Here is a 20,637-nt window from a genome sequence, read left to right as displayed (position 1 = left end):
CCTCTCTGCTCCAATGATGCTGCTTGGCCTGCTGTGTTCATCCAGCCCTGCACCTTGTTACCTAATTCTCTAAACCAATTTTCCAGCACTTGGCCCTGACCTTGTATGCATTGGCATCACATGTGCATAACTAAATACTTCTTGAATATTATGAGGGTTTCTGCCTCTACTACTATTACAGGCTGTGAGGAGCAGATTCCCACCATCCTCTGGCTGAAAAACGTTTTCCTCACATCTCCTCTAAACTTCCTCCCGCTTATTTTAAATCTATATGCCCCTGTCATTGATCCCTCCACTAAAGGGGAAAGCTTCTTCCTGTCTACGCTATCTATGCACCTCAATTTTATACATCTCAGTCATGTCCACTCTCAGTTTCCTCTGCTCTACAGAAAACAACCCTAATCTGTCTAATCTCTCTTCATAACTAAACCTCTCCAGCCTTGATAACATCTTGGCAAATCATATAAATGACAGTTAACTGTATTTTTTCCTCCTTTCCTTTTTAAATAGAGGTGTTACATTGTCAGTTTTCCAATTCTCTGAGACATTTCCAGAATCTAAGATGACTAAGTTTAGATATATGTCTCCTATATGGTACTTTATTGCAAGTCCTTTGAAAATCTAAAAATATATTACATCTACTATGTTGCCTTTTTCTATTATTTTTGTTACTGTTAGTATTGCAAATACAGAGAGAGAGATAGAATAAGGACTGTGACCAGGCACAGCTTGGCGCATGCTCCCTTTCAGGTCAAAGGGTAATGTTCTGAGAGGCATACCTTTCTTCTCATACAGATCGATGTGATTGTGCCTCTGCCTTTCTGTGCCTACTTCCTGACTGGTCCAATCTAGCAACTGGCATTGCTTGCTTAGGAGATTGTAGTTGAAAGCTCTAAATGGGGGGAAAAAGACAAAAGTTCTAAGTGTGTTTACAACATGAAAACAAACTACTGTGTACAGTTCAGTGTTGACTGCAATTATTAAGTTTATCTTCTACTTTCAAAGGCAGCTTGTAATGACGTGAAACTAAACAGAGAATGACATGAGGATTGAATTTCAGACTCCAGCTCCTACAACACTTTCCGTCACAACACATCGAGTAGTGGACTGAAAGTTAAGCCCCTCTATTCCCGAACTTGTCTCAATGGTTAGCACTGCTGCCTTACAGCATCAGGGATTCCACTCTCGGGCAACAGTCTGTATGGACTTTGCACATTCTCCCCATACCTGCGTGGGTTTCTGCTGGGTGCTTTGATTTCCTCCCATAGTCCAAAGATGTGTGGGTTAGGTAGATTGGCCATGTTAAATTGCCCATAGTGTTCAAGGATGTCTAGATTAGGTGTGTTAGCCATGGGAAATGCAAGGTTACAGGGAAAGGGTAGGGGGATGGGTCTGGTTGGGATGGTCTTTGGAGTATCAGTGTGGACTTGTTGGGCCGAAGGGCCTGTTTCTGCACTGTACGGATTCTATGATTCTATTCTATGAATTGTCAGTAATGTGAAAAGATTTGTTCAAACTGGAAAGTGTGTAGATGAGGGCAATGTTTTTGAGGTCATCCACCTGGACTTCAGCAAGGTTTTTGATAAAGGTCCCTCCTGGGAGACTGATAGCAAAGGTAAGAGCCCATATGTCATCCAAGAAAATTTGATAATTAGATCCATAATTGGCTAGGTGGCAGGAAGCAGAGGCTGATGGCTGAGGGGTGTTTCTGTTGCTGGAAGATTGTTTCCAGTAGGCTTCCACAGGGGTCAGTATTGGTGCCTTGGCTGTTTGTGGTATATATGAATGATTTAAGACTTCAATGTAGGACAATTGAAGAGTAGGTTTGCAGATGATACAATAATTGGCAGGTTGGTAAATAGAGTGGAGGATAATCTTAGATTACGGGAAGATATAGATGGGTTGGTCAGATGTTCTGATCGGTGGCAAATGGAATTCAATCTGAATAAATATGAGATGATGCACTTGGGCAAGACAAACAAGGCAAGGGAATACATGATAAACAGTAAAACCCTGGGTAGCACCGAGGATCAGAGGAATCTTGTTCTGCATGTCCAATGGCCCCTTAAGGTATCAGGACAGGTAGGTAAGGTGGTTAGGAAGGCATATTGGTATACTTGCCTTTGTTAGCCAAGACAGAGAGTTTAAGAGCACGGGGGTATGCTGGAACTGTATAAACATGTGGTTCGACTACAGCACGAGTATCGCATGCAGTTCTAGTCACCAGATTATAGGGGTGATATGATAGCAATGGAGAGGATGCAGAGGAGATTTACCATGATGTTGCCTGGGCCAAAGAGTTTTAGTTATGCAGAGAGATTGGATAAACTGGGGTTGGTTCCTTGAAGCAGAGAAGACATGAGGACATGATTGAGATGTATAAAATAATGAGGGGCATCGACAGAGTAGACAGGAAGGAAAGTTTTCCCTTGGTGGAGGGATCAATGACCAAGAGGCATTGATTTACGGTAAAGGGCAGGAAGCTTAGATGAGTTGTAAGGCAACACATTTTCACACAGAGGGCAATGGGAATCTGCAACTCACTGCCTTGTAAGAGTGGTAGAGGCAGAAACCCTCAAAATGCCAAAAATCTGAAAGCGTGCATAGAAAGAAAGCATTTCCCATGCTGAGTGTTCAGACAAGGGGATATGGCCTTGAAGATAAAGCTAGGGCCATTTAGTGGCAATATCAGAAAACATGTCTTCATGCAAAGGTCACAGAACACTTTCGAAAAGTGCTGAAGCTGGGATCCAGTTGAAAAGCAAAAAACTGAGTTTGCTGGTGTTTACTAAGGCTTAAAAGTTATGAAAGCAAACTGGGTAAATGGAAATACAGATGAGCTGTCACCTTGCTGAACGTTTTTTTTTCAAACAGATACCATGAAGGTGTTGAATTGCCTCTATCAGTGCTGTAAAAATTCTATGATTGTATCATAATGAAATGGCAGAATCGGCTGGAGAGGTTAAATAGCCTTCACTGTCCTGTGTTCCAAACCTTGGTTACAACCAACAATACAGAATATACTCAAACATAATCCCAAAGTTTTTAGAGCCAGAATCTGCAGCATCTGTCGGAAATTGGTGGGAACTTAATGAATGCAGTCAACAGGGAAGAGGCATATGACACAAGGCTTTAGGTATAACCCAAGGCAAGGAAACACAGTACTCATAATTGCTAGGGACTAGCGAGTTTGATTAACACAACCTGGAAAGGTCACAAAATGGGGCAGTAAGTGTTCTTAGGCCACTTCCACTTTTACTATTCTGTTCCTGCTGCTCTCCCCGAGCCTCTCTGTGGGTCATCTTTCTTTATTTTGTCCCAGAAACTGTACTAGCATCAATGGGTTTCCCAATGGGAATGCTCTGAGCTGAAGCATCAGGATGACAAAAGCGGATCATTGCTCTCCCATGACACCCAAACACTTCCCACTGTGGTAGGTGAGGTTATCTCTCAATAGCAGATGGATCGTTGTCAAGATTGGTGGATCTCAAACAAAGCTGGCCCAGGACACCTCTGGTGGTGTCACTACAACAAACAATTTGCATTCATATAACACTTTTATCATTGTAGAACATTCCAAATTGCTTCATAGAATTATACAGCACAGGATGGGGCCAGCTTTCCCATCATGTCTGGCTGCTTTCTATACCCCATATTATTACAATTCTCTCCATTACAAATAAATGTCCAATTTCCTTTCAAAAACTGCTTAGAATCTGCTCTTTCAGTGCAAACAAGGGAAGAAATTGGCACCAAGGTACACTATCTCCAGAAATACCAGCCATTGCTGGGTTGCACGGACAAGGTGGAGAGCAAATAACTCAGAAGGGCCTCTATTCACAAGAGCTATCTACCTGCATTTGAGAGTCCTAGTACAGTGAATGGCACAACCCTCTTCCGAAAAAGGCACCTCTTGCGGCCAATAAGATTTTCGGAGCAGCTGCACACCTTTGGAGCGGTGGTAGTCATTGAGAGGACTTCGCTGACCTAAAAAAGAAAAAGGTGATGGATTTAACTTAAATGGGACAAGTGGAGGTTCCATAACTTTACTTGTCCATTGAGGTTTGGATAGGCATCAAAAGACCAATGCTTCATTCTCAAATCAGACTTTGCTTCAGATAAAGAACAGATACCAGAATTTGTAGTAAACATTGTGTACTGGATGTATCAATTTGCAAGTTAGAAAATTATTCATACAGGAACCACTTACAAAAGAAAACAGCATTGCCACATTACTGATGATCTAGCACCAGATAATGTAACCCTTGACAAGGTGTTTTACCTTGTTCCAAACAATAGAAGCTAAGCACAGTGCATGTACTTGAAAGAGTTAACCCAAAAGGCAGCCCTTTCCTCCTGTAGTATAAAATTGCTATGATCAAGTTTTGGCAACCATTCTGTCTTTTCAGCAATATTCAAGCAACAAGCAACAGAAAGATCCTTGGATGGTTTTATGCTTGAGCCACTGCTAAATTTAGGGGACTGACTGACTAAATTTTGACTTATTCTATTTACAATGTGGTAAAACAACCTGTGAGCTGTTAGTCAACTGATCTCCAAATTGTGGGGATATTTACAGCTGGAATCTGGTGTTCCTGCATGATCAAATTCCAGAAAGTCACAACAAACAAGATCTGTCATCAAACCCATTTATCAACAGCAACATCTACCCTACATATGTCAGCAGCAAACACAAATCCAGCAAATCAGGAAATGCTATCAGCTACACACTTCAGTGAAGTTCGACTGACTGAGTTCACCACGGTCAGATCAATGACATGCATCAAGGTCAGGCCTTTAAAATACTTCAAGTCCTTACAACATATATTATTCAATTATACATTTGAATAAATACTCAAATTGGTATGGTTAAAAACTAGCTGCTTATGTTTCCTTACCCTCTATATTATTTTGCCAGAAATAACAAGTATGATACAAAAGAAGATTACTGTGTTTATGCACCTCCAGTGCTCATTATAACTACAACACAAATCACTCATAAATAAGCATGCTTTACATTATTATAACAAAATAAGGCTCGTGGCTCAGGAGAGAGGGACACTAACTCCATGCCAGATACTCTGGGTTCAAGTCCTATGCTACAACTTGTTGACCATGGAAGAAGTGTTCATGATGTGGTTGTTAAGCAACCTACTGACCCTACCAGCACTTAGTAGATATATTGGTATTATTTCAGAAATATCTCATGCCTGTTTACACTCCTCATCTAGAAAACCTTGCGGTCACACCTATTTTCATACTTAATGCCAACTTTTTCTAATTGGAAATAACTATGATCACATTTAAAGTAAACCTGTAAAACTAAAGCAAACTAAAGCAAACTTTGTAAGATGGTCATGATGTTTTTGTACAATCTAAACCATTGGAAAGCTTGCAGCCCCCACAAAATACACATTACCTCCCAAACTAACTTTTTTTTGTTGATTTGTTCTTGGGATGTGAATGGCATTATTAGGTCAGCATTTAACACTCATCCTTAATTGCTCTAGCGAAAGTAGTAGTGAGCTGCCTTCTTGAATCGCTGCACTACTGTGATGTAGGGACATCCAGTGTTGTTAAGGAGGGAATTCCTGGATTTTGATTTCCAGCAACAGTGAGGTGTTAATGTTCCAAGGGATGTAGTTCTAAGTCAGGATGGTGTGTGGCCTGGCAGAGAACTTTGATGAGGTGGTGTTCCCATGCATCTGGTGCCCTTTCTATTTTCTACGTGATTGAGGTCAAGGCTTTGAAAGGTGCTGTTCAAGGAGCCTTGGTGAATTGCCACAGTCCATCTTGTAGATGGTATAAAACTGCTGCCACTGTATGTTGGTGGTGAAGTGTGTGTATTCCTAAGGAGGTCAATGGGTGTCAATAAAGCAAGTTTTAGATTGTGTTGAGCTTCCAACCTCTGATGAGGTTGGAAAAATAATTAATGGAATTGCTGATCTGATTCAGCTTAGTATCCTGCCCTGAAAAACTCCTGCAGTGATGCTCTGTGACTGAGATGATTGCCCACCCACAACCACAACCATTTTTCTTTGTGTTAGGTACGACTCCAACCAGAAGAGAGGTTTTCATTGATTCCCACTGGCTTCAAATTTTTGCTGAGGATCCTTCATGTTAACTCATTAAAATGTGTCCTTGATTTCAAGGCCAGTCAGTGTTACTGCTCCTCTGGAATTCAGCTCCTTCATCCATGCTTGGCCCAAGACGGCGAGTGCTGCTTGCTAGCACTATAAATGATGCCTTCCATTGTGTTGGCGATCATTGAGATTAGTTACGGGACGGTAATTAGCTAGATTGGATTTCTGTGAGCAAGATGGTCCTTAGTAATTTTCTACATTTTCAGGCAAATGCCAGTGTTCTAGCTTTAATGGAACAGTTTGGCTACAGCTATGGTCAACTCTGGAGTCCAAATAATTTTTCATAATGCCATGATGGGTTGTCAGAGTCCACCAATTTTGTAGTATCCAGTATCAGTTTCCTTGTATCATGCTGAGCGAATCAAATTGACTGAGCACTGCCTTCTGTAATGCTAGGAGAAGCAGACAGTGATCTGCTATTCAGATCATAAATAAAGCAAAGTACTGCAAATTCTGGAAAATTGAGCTAAAAGCATAAATTGCTGGCAGATAAAAGACAGTTAACACTTCAAGTTCAATATGGTGCTCCTTCAGAACTGAAAGGGGCTGGAAAATGGTGGTCAGTCAGTCAGAATAGCCCTGACCTTCCAGTTACTTGCCATTTCAATAAATCACCTTGCTCTCACGCTAACATTTTCATCCTAGGTCTGCTGCACCATTCCAACAAAGCTCAACACAAGCTGCAGGAACACACATCATTTTCTATTTAGGCACTTTGCAGCCTCTAGGATTCAACATCGAGTTTAACAACTTCATAGCACCGGTTGCTCAGTGGTTAGCACTGCTGCCTCACAGCACCAGGGACCCAGGTTCGATTCCAACCTCGGGCGACTGTCTGTGTAGAGTCTGCACATTCTCCGGGTGCTCCGGTTTCCTCCCACAGGCCAAAGGTGTGCAGGTTAGGTGGACTGGCTATGCTAAATTGCCCATAGTGTCTAGGGTGAGAAATGCAGGGATGGGGTAGAGGGTAGGTCTGGGTGGGAAGCTCTTTGGAAGGTCAGTGTAGACTCAATGAGCCAAATGGCCTGTTTCCACACTGTAGGGATCCTATGACCTCTGTCCTTCATTTTGATTACAAATTTCCATCCCAAACATGACCATGTTTTGTTCGTTCCTTGTTGTTTTGTTTTCAGTGGAGTGGATCTATTATCTCTCTTTTATACTTTTACTTACACTCATTATGCATCTCTATTTCCCCTTTACCAACATTAGCATTCCCTTTGTCCTTTGCTCTGGGCAGCCTCACAATCTGTTCCACTCACTTCATCTCCCCATCTGTTTGCAGGAAAAAGTACACAAGTTTCCAGCCATCGGTTCTGAAGAAGAGTCACATCTGGCTCAAAACGTTAACTCTGTTTCTCTCTCCACAGATGCTGCAAGACCTGCTGAGTTTCTCCAGCATTTTCTGAATCTATTCTGTACATCTACCTAAAGATGGTTGCTTCAATCTTTGCACTCATGTGCTAGAATCATTGAGAATAGGGATATGTGTGGAGCCTTCTCTTCCTAACAGTTGTTTAACTGGTCAGCAAACATTCACAAATTCAGAACTGCAGAGCTTTGATCTGATCTATCACTTGTGGGATCACTTGGCTATGTTGCATGCTGTGTTAACTGTTTAGCAGGCAAGTAGCCCTGTGTTACAGCATCAGCAGATTAGCTCCTTGTTTTCAGGTACTCCTTATAATGGTCCTGCATGCTCACCTAACAGTACTGTGCAAGGTCTGGTCACTTGGCTTGATAACAATGATAGATTGAAAGATATCAGAGGCCATGAGGTTACAGATTGCATTGGAATTGTTCTGAATCTATCCCATTTAGCACAGCAGTAGTGCTACGAAACAGGATTGTCAATATCCTCACTGTGAAGATAGAACAGAGTCTTCTACTTCAAATTCTTAAGACAAATACTTGTTTAGTTTTTAAAAGAAGACCACCACAGAGAAGATTCAGAAGAATGAGAAACAGTTAGATAGCTCTATATTGTTAGAACTGAAGTTGTTGTTCTAGAAATTATTAAGCCGATAAATATTAGAGTCAGGAGTCAGAATAAGTCCTGAAGAGCTGAGAAAGTGGGAAGGTCACTGTCTCTATGTTGAGTAAGTCCCAGGATCTCTAACTTGGTCTACTTTAAAATAAAAATTATTGGTCCCTAGCCAGATCATAATATAAATTTGGCTGTCTTGTCTGGGATTTATCATAATTTAGGGGTTCTTTTTAGACTGAAATCCATACACAGATTTGACTGCTTGCTGAGGTTGACCAGAGGGCATAGTCTTGGAAATGAGGGGTGCCAATTTAAGACTGAGATTAGGAAGAATTTCCTGTCTCAGAGGTTCTCCCTATCTACCTTATCAGTGCCCTTCAGAACTTTTTATATATTAATCAGATCCTCTGTCATCCTTTGCTCCCCTAAGGAAACAACACCTATCTAGTCTCTCTTCAGAGCTGAATCATTTCAGCCCAGGCAACATCCTGGTGAATCTCTTCTGCAATCACATCTTTCCCACAGTGCAGTGATCAGAACTGGACACAACATCTAGCTGTGACTTAATTAATCTCCATTATAACTTATATACATTTACTATATATACCGAAAGCCGAACTCGCCCTGTCTGTTGTCATGGTGTTTCTGGAGACAGAAGATTTATCCCTGAATGATTTGAAAAATTAACCAAGACTAGGCTAATACACTAGCAGAGAACTTAGAATTAAAAGCAAAGGCTGAGAAAGTAGACACAGTTGAGGTAACAGTGCAGCATCTTGGATTGTGGAATCTAACTGAGACAGAACATGATTCGATTTACAGATGAAGCAGCTTGAAACAGAAAAGGAAAAAGAAATGAGTAAACTTGAACTTGAAATAGAAAGGCAATTGTTTGAATATGAACTCCATACAGAGGGGTAATAGAGGAAAGAAATAAGGAAAGAGAATTTCAGACAAGAAGAGATAAGAAAGCACGAACTCGATAATGAAAAGTGTAGATTATATGGTTTTTGGAAAACTAGTCTAGTCAATAGAAACAACAGTGTAGAAAATTGAACTGATGTTAGAAAACCAGCATATTTCTTTGTGACAATGTAGCTGTTACAAAGGTAACTGAGTTTCCTACAGGAAGTGCATACAAGACCTAATCACTGTTGTTCATCTGTCATCTCGCTGCTGTGGGTAAGACAGACACAGTATAACTCTCATGTTCTGCCATATCCGTTCTCCTTTCAATGAGTCATATTTCAAATTGAATATCAACCCCTGGTTAAACATAGCTTGATGCAATAAAATGTGCATCCACTTCCAAAGATATAAGGCTTGGACCCTTGGTTTTGCTCAGTTATAGGTATATAGGTTCTGAAATAAGTATTCTCAGATGTCCTTGATTAAGTAAAAAGCAAGATTTAGATAAACCAAAAGTTTCATATTACGAGCTGACTGACTGGAAAAGATACCTATTTCATTGGAACATTTTCAAGTCTGCACCAAATATATTTTATTTAATTAATTTGACAATAAAAATGTCCAGAAGTTAAACTGCCCATGATCAACTGTGAGGTGAATTGATGTCATGAACACACAATGGTGTTAATCAGAAATAAAAACACAACTCAGGTCCCTGGCACTGTGAGGCAGCAGTGCCAACCACTGAGCCACTGTACCACCCCATTTTCTTTTATACTTTCAGTTCTTCTCTTTCAGGTCAAAGTTGGGGATCTGAGCTGCTGAAGGCTACAGGGCTATTCTGCCCAGTGGTGGGCACAGACAAATTGCAGATTGTATACCTCAGTGGCTCCATTCATCGGAACAGGAGAACTCCTTAAGCCTGCTCCACCATTCAATAAGATCATGGCTGATCTGTAGACTAACTCCATATGCCTGCCTTGGGCCCATATTTCTTAATACCTTTGTTTAATAAAAATTTGTTTATCGCAGATTTAACAACTGAATTAGCATTGACTGCCATTTGAGGAAGAGAGTTCCAAACCTTCACTAAACTTTGCATGTAGAAGTGCTTTCTAACATCTTTCCTGAACGGCCTGGCCATTATTCTTTGACTTTGCTCCTTGGTTCTAGAATCTTCAACCAGTGGAAATAGTTTATTTTTATCTATCCTGTCCTTTCCCTGTGACATTACATCACTTCACCATTTCCTGTTAACTATTGCTCAACTGTTTGCTCCAATGACCTGACAGAACAATTCCTCCTGCACACCCAACCCTCCCACAATCTCTTCCATTTACATCAGCTTTGTGTTCTGATCTAGCTTCTACCCTTCCACAATTGTCCTGAATTTAATTTGCTGGGTCTGACTTAAGTACTTTTACTCTTATCTATCCTGTCATAGCCAGAATCAGAGGCTTTCTAGAATGACTTTTCTTCTGCTTTCCACATTATTGCCTCCGAGGAACCCAAGGATCTATCTTTGGGGACCCTTCCATTTCCTAAATCTGGAATCTACATGCTATCTGCTACATCATCAAAAACACATCATGTTTCATGTGCACAGTTTTACCTCACCAGCAATACTCTCAACTCCTCCAATGTCTCTGAATTGGCTTTCCTCTTGTCTGCCATCCAATATTGGATGAGTACAAATTTTCTCCAATTAAATATTGGGAAGACAGAAGCAGATCCCAACAGAAACTCCATTTTATTGTTATCAACTCTGTTCCTCTCCCTGATTAATTTGAACTGAGTTGAGTATCTAAGATGTCCCCCTCAATTCTGGGCTGAGTTCCTGCCTCCATACTTTGTCCATCAGAAAGATCAACCAAATCCCTCTTCATCACATTGCTGACATCCACCCCACCCTCAGAATTCAATCAAGCACTTGTTACCTCTAGACTCGATTACTCAAATGTTCTCCTGGCTGATCACCCACCTTCCACTCTTCATAAAACTGAGCTCATCAAAATCTTTACTTCAAGCATCCTACCTGGCACTATGTTCCAACCAACACTGCTGAGTTTGCTGACCCTACACTGGCTTGCAATCCAGTAGCATCTGGAATTTAAGCTTTCAACCTTGCTTTCAAATCTTTCCAAGTGTCTAATCACAATTCAAGAATTTGACAATTGCTCTAGTTCTAGCCTTTTATGCATACCTGGTTTTAATTGCCTCATTGATGTGTTCATTTAGCTGCCTGAAACTCTGAACTGACTGCCGGTCTTTAGCTCTCATTTTTTCTTAAAGACATACCTTAAAACCTACCTCATTGGCCAAGCTTTATGCTAGCTGTCTTAATGTCTCCTGTGTTACGCAGTGACAGATTTTGTCTGATTATTCTCCTGCGAAGTGCTTTGGAACATTTTGTTACATTAAAGAGCTTTATAAATGTTGTTGTTAACGGACACTTGTTCTGGCACTGTGATTCAAAAGCTAAATGTATTCCTGACAGCTTTCAAGTATCATTGGCTTCCTTTTGACCTAATGAACACTGCCTGTTATTCCACATAGATACACTTTGGCTGGTAGCTGGAAAGTGCATAATGAACGACAATTAAATGATCAATGATCCAAAGGCAAAAATAACACACCATAAACTTTAAATTTAAAAAGACAGGCCCAGTTAAACATAGCTACCCTGTACTGTCAGTATACTATACAGTGTGGGAGCTAGATTTTCATCCACTATCTCATAATCTGAAATCAGGTGGGACAGCAGCTAAAAAGGTGCAAAAATCCCTCTTTCCTTTCCCCATCCCTCCATATGTAAAGGGTACTGGAGGAGCAGAATTCTTATTCCCATATATTCTCACTTAACTGACCACTATCCATTCCCCAGGTTGGCCTAGTGAAAATTGACAGCTGGCCATAGTGGCCTATGGACCTAATGTTGTAAAGTAGAGGAAGAGGAACCAGTAGGAACATCCTGTCCTTCCAATATGGCCCCTGTACACTCTCCTTCCTAGGTGTCAGACTCTAGCTAAGGCTGCAGCTCTTTACATTCTGTGGATCTCTTTTGTCCCTTGTATGTTACTTGCTTCTCTTGCACTGCTACAGTACCATAGAAACTTCTCCTGTTCAGCAAACAGGCAGGAACTTCATGATGTACCAACCCTGCATGAGTAATATCCCCTGACTGGGGTAAACAAACAGGGCTCAGGGCGGTCAGTGATTTGGACTGAAGCTGTTGGCCCAACAGAATACTACCCCGTAAGAATACTTTCAGGAAGAGTTAACTCAATTCTATTCTACAACGCACTTAACACGAAAGAGCATGTAACATAATTTACTGTAAATTTTGCAATGGCATATCAGCTTGAGGTCTTAATATAAAAAGATGATCTATCTCAACACATAATGGAAGAGGCATCATTATCTGACTACTGTTTGCCGTAAAGGTAATGTATGTACCAGTTGAACTCCTTAGCTTTCATTTCACTTACCAACCACAAGCTCACTGCTTAAAATGAAGATGAGGACACAAAGAGACTTCATGTTGTACAACTGTAAGGGGTCATCAATGTTACTCTGCTGTTTGCTCTGAACTCTGAGACTCTGAGAACTCTTTTCACAATCTCATTGCATAATGTGTCCATTGTTTGTCTCCAGTTTATTAATTAACTTCTTTTGCAGTAAATTTTGATCCATTAACTCCATTGCCATTTATTTGCATTTTCCCCACTCTGTTAAAAATTAAACCATTTCCCTCGCCACTCGATGAAGACACACACTAAGTCCCAAAACACCTCTAGTCGCCAATTTGAGGAACAGAGGAAGCATCATGACAAAAGCTCACCCTCACTTTGCTCAGGTTTTCATATTTCTTCTATTCTGTTCTGATTGATTGAAAAACAAAGTTCTGAAAAGGCTACAGGCCCTGAAAACATTCCAGTACTAGTACTGAAGATACATGTTCCAGACCTAGCCACACCACTGGTCAAGCTGTTCCAGTACAGCTACAACACTGTCATCTATTTGATAATATGGAAAATTGCCCAGGTATGGGCCAAATGCTGGTAAATGGAACTAGATTTATTTAGGATATCTGGGCAATATGAACAAGTTGGACTAAAGGGTCTTTTACCATGCTGTACAGCTCTATGACTCTATGTACTGTACACGAAAAGCAGGAAAAATCCAACCCAGCCAATTACCACCTCTATCAGTTTACTCCTGATCTTCAGAAAAGGAATGAAAAGTGTTATCAACAGTGCTATGAAGCAACACTTGCTTAGCAATAACCTGTTCACTAATGCCCAGTTTGAGTTGCACAATGGCCATTCAGCTCCTGACCTCATTGCAGCCTTGGTCTAAACATAGACAGTTAAAGAGAAAAACTGTCCACCAATTAGTCATATCTATGATACCTGGTTGTGGCTGTTGGAAAACACTCATTTCAGGACATCTTTGCAGTAGTTCATCAGGGTAGTGTTCAAGGCCCAAACATCTTCAGCTGTTTCATCAATGACCTTCCTTCTGTCATAAGGTCAGAAGTGGAGATATTTGTTGATGACTACAGAATGTTCAGCAACATTCATGACCTCCCAGATGCTGAAGCGGTCCATGACCAAATGTAGAAGGACCTGGATGATATCCAGTCTTGAACTGACAAATGAAAGTAACATTCATGCCACACAAATGCCAGATAATAACCATCTGCAACACGAGAAAATCTGACCATCATGGCTTGACATTCAATGGTGTTACCATCACTGAATCCCACACTTTCAACATTCTGGGGGGTTACCACTGATCAGAAATTAAATTGGACATATATATACTGCAGCTACAAGAACAGATCAGAGGCTAGGAATACCGCAACAAGTAGCTCACCTCCTTATTCTCAAAACCAACATCCGCTAAGCACAAGTCAAGAATGTAGTGGAACATTCTTCATTTGCCAAAGAGTGCAGCTCCAACAACACTCTCAATGACACCACCCAGGACAAAACAATCTGTTTGATTGGGCACAGCCACATTTACTCCCTCCACCAAAAATGATCAATAGTAGCAGTGTGTACAATCTATAAGATGCACTGCAACAATTCACTAAGACTATAAGAACACAGGACCATATGACGTAGGAGCACATGTGGCCCATAAAGCTCATCAAGACCACACTACTATTCAATGAGATCATCATCTGGTTCTCTGGACTAACAATCCAGCGATGACACCACAAGGCCATCACCTCTCTGGTTCTAGACTCTCCCACAAGGGGAAGCAATCTCTCAGCACCTCATCTGTCAAGCCGCCTAAGAATCTTGTATATTTCAATAAGGATGCCCCTCATTCTCCAAAACTCCAACAAGTACAAACTCAACCTACTCAGCCTCTCCTCATTAGAAAATCTTTCCATACTTGGGAACAACCAAGTGAATATTCTCTGGACTACCTCCAATGCCAGTACATTTGCTCTTAGCTAAGAGCCCCAAAACTATTCACAGTACTCCAGCTATGGTCTGAATAGTGCCTTGTTTAGTTTCAGCAAGACCTCCCTACTTTTATTCTCCATTCTTTTTGAAATCAAGGCCCACATTCCATTTGTCTTCAATAATACCTACTGAAGTTGGATAGCAGCTTTTTGTGATTAATGTATTTGGACCCTCAAATCCTTCTGAAGGGCTTCTGCAGTCTTTCCCCATATAAATAATATTCAGTTCAACTATTCTTCATGCCACATTACATACCTCACATTTTTCAATCTTATATTCCATCTGCCAAGTTTTTGCCCAATTACACAACCTGTCTACATCCTTCCATCTACTCCTTGTGTAATCCTATTTGTCTTCTCACCTATTTTTGTGTCATCCACAAATCTGGCTATAGTAAATTCTGTTGACCAAATTGTTAATATATAGTATAAATAATTGTGGCACACCACTAGATACAGGTTGCCATCCTGAATTCCCCCCTTTATCCCAAATCTCTGTCTTCTGTTAGTTACCCAATCCTCTATTCATGCTAATCTACCATCCCCAACACTGTCTACTTTTGTCTTATGGAAGTAGTGTTATGTTCAGTACCTTATTGAATACCTTTTAGAAATCCAAATATATTACTTTTACCAGTTCCCTCTTATCCACCCTGTTTGTTACCTTCTCAAAGAATAGTAATACATTTGTCTAGTATGATCTTTCCTTCATGAAGCCCTGCTTATTCTACTTCATTATATGATGGGTTTCTAAATGGTCTACATTACATCTGTTATAAGAAAGTCTAACATTTCTCACTGATGATTGTTAAGCTAACTGGCCTATAATTACCTGTTCTTCTCTCCCTTTTTGAAATTGGGTGTTACAATAGATATTTTCCAAACCTCTGGGACCTTGGAAAATTACTACCAGTGAATCCACTGTCTCTCAGTTAGACCATAAGACATAAGAAGAGGAGTAGGTCATTCTGCCCCTCGAGTCTGCTCCACCATTCAATAGTATCATGGCTGATTCAATACTCTTCATGCTCACTTTCCTGCCCTTTCTCTAACCCTTTGATTCGCCTCCTGTAAAGAGTTGACACCTCAGCACCAACCCCTATGGCACACCATTTATGATATCCTGTCAACCTGAAAAAGGACGCCTATTCCTACTTTCTGCTTTCTGTTTGGAAGCCACCTTCTAACCATGCCAATGTTTTACCCCTACACTATGAACTTTTATTTTCTGCAATTACCTTTGGTGTGGCACCTTATCAATACAAGAAAAAAACTAGCTCATTTTTATCAACAGTACAAATTACTTCTTCAAAGAACTCCAATAAATTAAACATGATTTCCTTTTGACAAAATCATGTTGGCACTGCCCTGCTTTAACATCTTTGAAAATAGGGAAAATCTTATAAACTATCACAAACACTAAGGTAACTGGCCTGTAGTTTCCTGCTTTCTGCCCTTTTTTGAATAAAAGGAGATACATTGGCTTTTTTTCAATCTAAGAGGAACCTTCCCTAAATCTAATGAGTTTTGGAAATTTAGAACCAATACATCAACTATTTCACCGGCTGCTTCTTTTCACCCTCTAGGATAAAACCCATCAGGACTTAGGAACTTGTGAATTCGCAGTTCGAACAACTTATTCAGTACTACTTCCCGTGTAATTGTAATATTCTTGAGTTCCTCATTCCCCTTCAATTCTTAATTTATAGCTATTTCTGGGATGTTGCTTGTATCCTTTCTTGTGAATACGAAGGCAATATATCTGTTCAATTCATCTGCCATCTCTATCCACCATTACTAATTCCCCAGACTCATTTTCTTTCAGATCAACACTTCTTTTGTTACCTCTTTTTCTTTAAATATCTGAAGAAACTTTTCCACTCAATTTTTGCACTTTTGGCTAACTTGCTCTCATACCCTAATTTGTCCCCCTTCGTTAATCCTTCAGTAATGATTTGCTTTTTTATATATTCTGCCCAATCTTCTGATCTGCCACCAATCTTTGCAAAATTATATATATTTTGAGTTTGATACTGTCTTAGACTTTTTTTCAGTTAACCACAGATGGTGATTCCTTGAAATTTTCCTTATTTGTTGTAATGTATCTATTCTGCACTTTCTGGAATATCCCCTTAAATGTTTGACTCTGCACTTCCATTGACCTGTCCCTTTTCTTAAATTGCCGGTTCACTTTCAAAGCTCTCATGCCCTCATAATTGCCCTTGTTTAAATTCAACAAAGCAGTCTTGGATCCAAACTTCTCTCCGTTATACTGTGTGCAAATTTCAATCATATTATGGTTGCTGCTACTTAGGGGCACTTTCACAATGAGGTGATTAATTAATCTATCTCATTGGCCAAAATCAGGTCTAGCATAGCCTGGTCTCTGGTTGGTGCCAAAATATGTTGGTCTAAGAAACTGTCCCAAAGACATGCAACAAATTCGCCTTCTCCATCTGAGTTTTCCAGTCTATATGTAGATTAAAATTCTCCAGGGAGACCAGAACTGAATGCAGTATTCCAAAAGTGGCCTAATCAATGTCCCATACAGCCACAACACGACATCCCGACTCCTATACTCAATGCACTGACCAATAAAGATAGTGGTGGAGTGGGGCTCCTGACCAGAGGTCATCCACTCCAATTGCTTTTCTCTCCTCCTTCATTTCTCATTTCTTTCTTTCTCTTAGCTTTTTAGTTTTTTTTTCTTGCTTCACCTTCTGCATGTCCGGAGTGACACCACAGCAGAACTCTGCAGTGAGGCAGCTAACATGGTGACACAGCGTGGCAGACAGTGGGGCCCAGATGGCAGCCAGCAGCAAAGGATAGTAGCAGCTGGCAGTCAGCAATGAGGCGGTGGAGGCGAAAGATGGCAGCAGCGAATGATGGCAGCAGCTGTCTTCAGCGGCAAAGTGGCAGTTGGGGACGAAGCCTCGCAAGTGGTAGCAAAGCCTGGTGTTCTTGATGGAGGTAAGCAGCGTTGGTCATCGGTGAAGGTGACTGGAGAGCACGGGCTTGTCTTAGACCAGCACGGGTGAAAGTGTGTCCAGCGCAGGGGAGAGCGAGCCTTCTTGGGGAAAGCCTAGCTTGGACCATTGGCAGGGCCACAGCTTAAGAAAGGACTGTAATGTTTGATTTTTCAAATTTTATTTGTTTTTCCATGTTTATACTGAGAAGACTGTAGTGCTGACATTTTTAACTTATTTCTTTGTTTTCATACTTCTGTAGCTAAGATTTTGTAGCTAGGTACTTTTTACCTAAGATGGTGTCATGTGTGGAGACATTGTACACTTTTCACTGTAATCTTGTACCCCATACTTGAGTACATGTGACAATAAAATCTAAATCTAAATGATAATTACTATATTATTTTGATAAGCTCCCATTATTTCTTCCTTGATACCCTGTCCTACCATGTATTAGGCTGCCTGGACACAACTCGCAGAAGTGACCCCTTGCCTTTATCATTCCTCATCTCCACCCAGACACAGCAGTTCAAGAAGGTTATTCACCAACACTTTCTCAAGGGCACAAAATAAGCCTTAATCCAGCCAGCACCCTGAATTAATAAAAACAAAAAAATGTAACACCCAGCAGAATACTCTGGATAGCAATAGGAAACAAAAATCCCAGACAATTTTCTTCTGACTTTAGAGGTGTTGAAGTTGATTATCACACTACACTGCTCAGTTGCCCAACTGAAATTGACCATGTGGCATGGAAACTGAGATGGGACTATGTTCCACTGGATTTGTTGAGTCTGATCTGCAGCAGTGGATCTACAACATGTGGGTTAGAGGAAGATAGTGGTCATAGCTGTCAGGTTTTGGACTGCTGTTGATTTCAGTTTAGACTTAGGGGCAATCTTATTTATCTTTTTTGGATATTGTGTTTACTCTATTTCAACTGACCTTTATATTTTTGCAGTTCACTATCTCAGCAAGTTTAGTAACAGCCTATTTTCCATCCATGTTCCTTATTAATTATCTTTTCATAATTAGCTTCCATGTTATTTCATTTTTCCTCCCTCTTTCAGTTGCAATATTCTCACAAAAGTCTGAATGCTCTTTTGGAAATGGCACCCGTGACAACTTAACATATATTCATTCACAGGATGTTGGTGTCGCTGGCTGGTCTAGCATTTAGCATCCCGAATTAAGGTAGTGAGCTATCTTGAACTGCTAGGGTGTAGGGACTTCCACAATGCGACTTAGATGGGGAGTTCCAGGACCTTGAACCACCACAGTGAAAGAACGGCGATGTATCTCCAAGTCAGGATGGTCATGGCTTGGAGTAGAACTTACAGGTGGTGGTGTTCCCAAGTATCCACTGCCCTTGTCTTTCTAAATAGTAGAGGTTGAGGGTTTAAAAGGAACTATTGAAGGAGCATTGGCGAGTTACAGTAGTTCATCTTGTAGATGGTGCACATGCTACTGCTGCTGAGCATCAGTGGAGAGATTGAATGTTGTAGGTGGTGGACGGGTGCCCAATCAAGCTACTGCTTTGTCCTGGATGGTATCAAGCCTCGAGTATTGTTGGAACTGCACTTATCCAGGAAGCTGAAGTATTCCATCACACTCTTGGCTTGTGTCTCGTAAATGGGTAAACATGCTTTGAGAAGCAACAATTTAAATAAGATGCATAAGCTAATTAGACTGATAAAGTAAATCTTCAATGAAAGTTAAAGTTACATTCTGGACTAAAATCATAACTCTCAGCGAAAGAACTTTAAGTGGCTAATGGTTTCCACAGGAATTAATGTAAAAGTGAAGTTGGGTTCCTTTGAACATTTACCACCTTAAAATCCAATGCACAAGATAAAATACTGTACAACACACGGAAAGGACTGTATCAATTCAAATTCGCAAACACTCATCAATCTCTCTTTCTTTTTAAGCAATCCTTTAGGTTCGGGGATGATTTACTTCCACTCCAGCTTTCAGGGTTCTGAGATTCATAAGTGCAATGCGTTCTCTCTCAACTCTGCCACTGTCCATGTAAGCCAGATGCTGCTTTAAGGGTCCTTTATTGTTTTGCACTCTCTGTATCAGTTTAACTTTATTTCTATGTATTTCTGACAAGATTTCTCAGTGTATAGTGCCAAATGAGGTTTCTCCTCTTTGGTCAGTCACCATGAGTTGGTGGAGATGTGTAACCTCTTCAGGGATACATTGAGGATAGCCCTAAACCTGTTGCAGGGAGGTGACTTTGAATGATTAGCACTTTGATGCTGGGCATTTTGGTTTGACACCTTCAGTAAATGCCCCACTCACAGGCTTTAAAATGGCCTCCGAACCTAACATCTTGCAGAATTGAAAGAGGCCAGACTTGGAGCTGCTAAATTAATAGAAAGTTGGACCGTCAAGATCTTGAAGGTAAGTGCTAAACCTTGTATTTTTCCCTTAAACAAGCCCTGAGACAGGAAATCAACTTGTACTTGTGTACAACTAGCAAATTACTCTCTCTTATGGATTTTCAATTGGCCTCTCTGCTTCACACAGTGTGAAGATCCACAGCAGTCATGCAGAATTAAAACCAGCTATCAGGATGAAGATGAGACAACAAGGTGCAGGGCTGGATGAACACAGCAGGCCAAGCAGCATCACAGGAGCAGAAAGGCTGACGTTTCGGGCCTAGACCCTTCATCAGAAAAGGGGGAGGGGAAGGGGGTTCTGAAATAAATAGGGAGAGAGTGGGAGGCGGATAGAAGATGGATAGAGGAGAGGATAGGTGGAGAGGAAACAAACAGGTCGAAGAGGCGGGGATGGAGCCAGTAAAGGTGAGTGTAGGTGGGGAGTTAGGGAGGGGATAGGTCAGTCCAGGGAGGACGGACAGGTCAAGGGGGCGGGATGAGGTTAATAGGTAGGAGATGGGGGTGCGGCTTGAGGTGGGAGGAGGGGATAGGTGGGAGGAAGAACAGGTTAGGGAGGCGGGGATGAGCTGGACTGGTTTTGGGATGCGGTAGGGGGAGGGGAGATTTTGAAGCTTGTGAAATCCACATTGATACCATTGGGCTGCTCCAGCATCTGCAGTTCCTACTATCTCTGATTCAATTTTCTCCAGCATCTGCCATTCCTACTATCTCTGATTCAATTTTCTCCAGCATCTGCAGTTCCTAC

General features: G+C 41.0%; 1 protein-coding gene across 1 annotated transcript in view; it reads right to left on the bottom strand.

Annotated features, from left to right (window-relative positions):
* mst1 (macrophage stimulating 1) overlaps nucleotides 1-12,630 on the bottom strand; it is a 67,367-nt gene extending 54,737 nt beyond the window's left edge. Inside the window, exons 1-3 of the mRNA XM_048606176.1 lie at nucleotides 12,528-12,630; nucleotides 3,855-3,987; nucleotides 780-892 (exon numbers count right to left, since the gene is read on the bottom strand). Of these exons, the coding sequence (XP_048462133.1) occupies nucleotides 780-892; nucleotides 3,855-3,987; nucleotides 12,528-12,579 (298 nt within the window). The 5' untranslated portion in view covers nucleotides 12,580-12,630. The remainder of the gene's footprint in view (nucleotides 1-779; nucleotides 893-3,854; nucleotides 3,988-12,527) is intronic.
* Nucleotides 12,631-20,637: the final 8,007 nt, after the last annotated feature.

Source organism: Rhincodon typus, chromosome 16, assembly GCF_021869965.1.
Source record: "Rhincodon typus isolate 14 chromosome 16, sRhiTyp1.1, whole genome shotgun sequence".
NCBI classification, from domain to species: Eukaryota; Metazoa; Chordata; class Chondrichthyes; order Orectolobiformes; family Rhincodontidae; genus Rhincodon; species Rhincodon typus.
The sequence above is the reverse complement of the archived record's forward strand: the minus strand, read 5'-3'. Positions and strand labels throughout refer to the sequence as shown.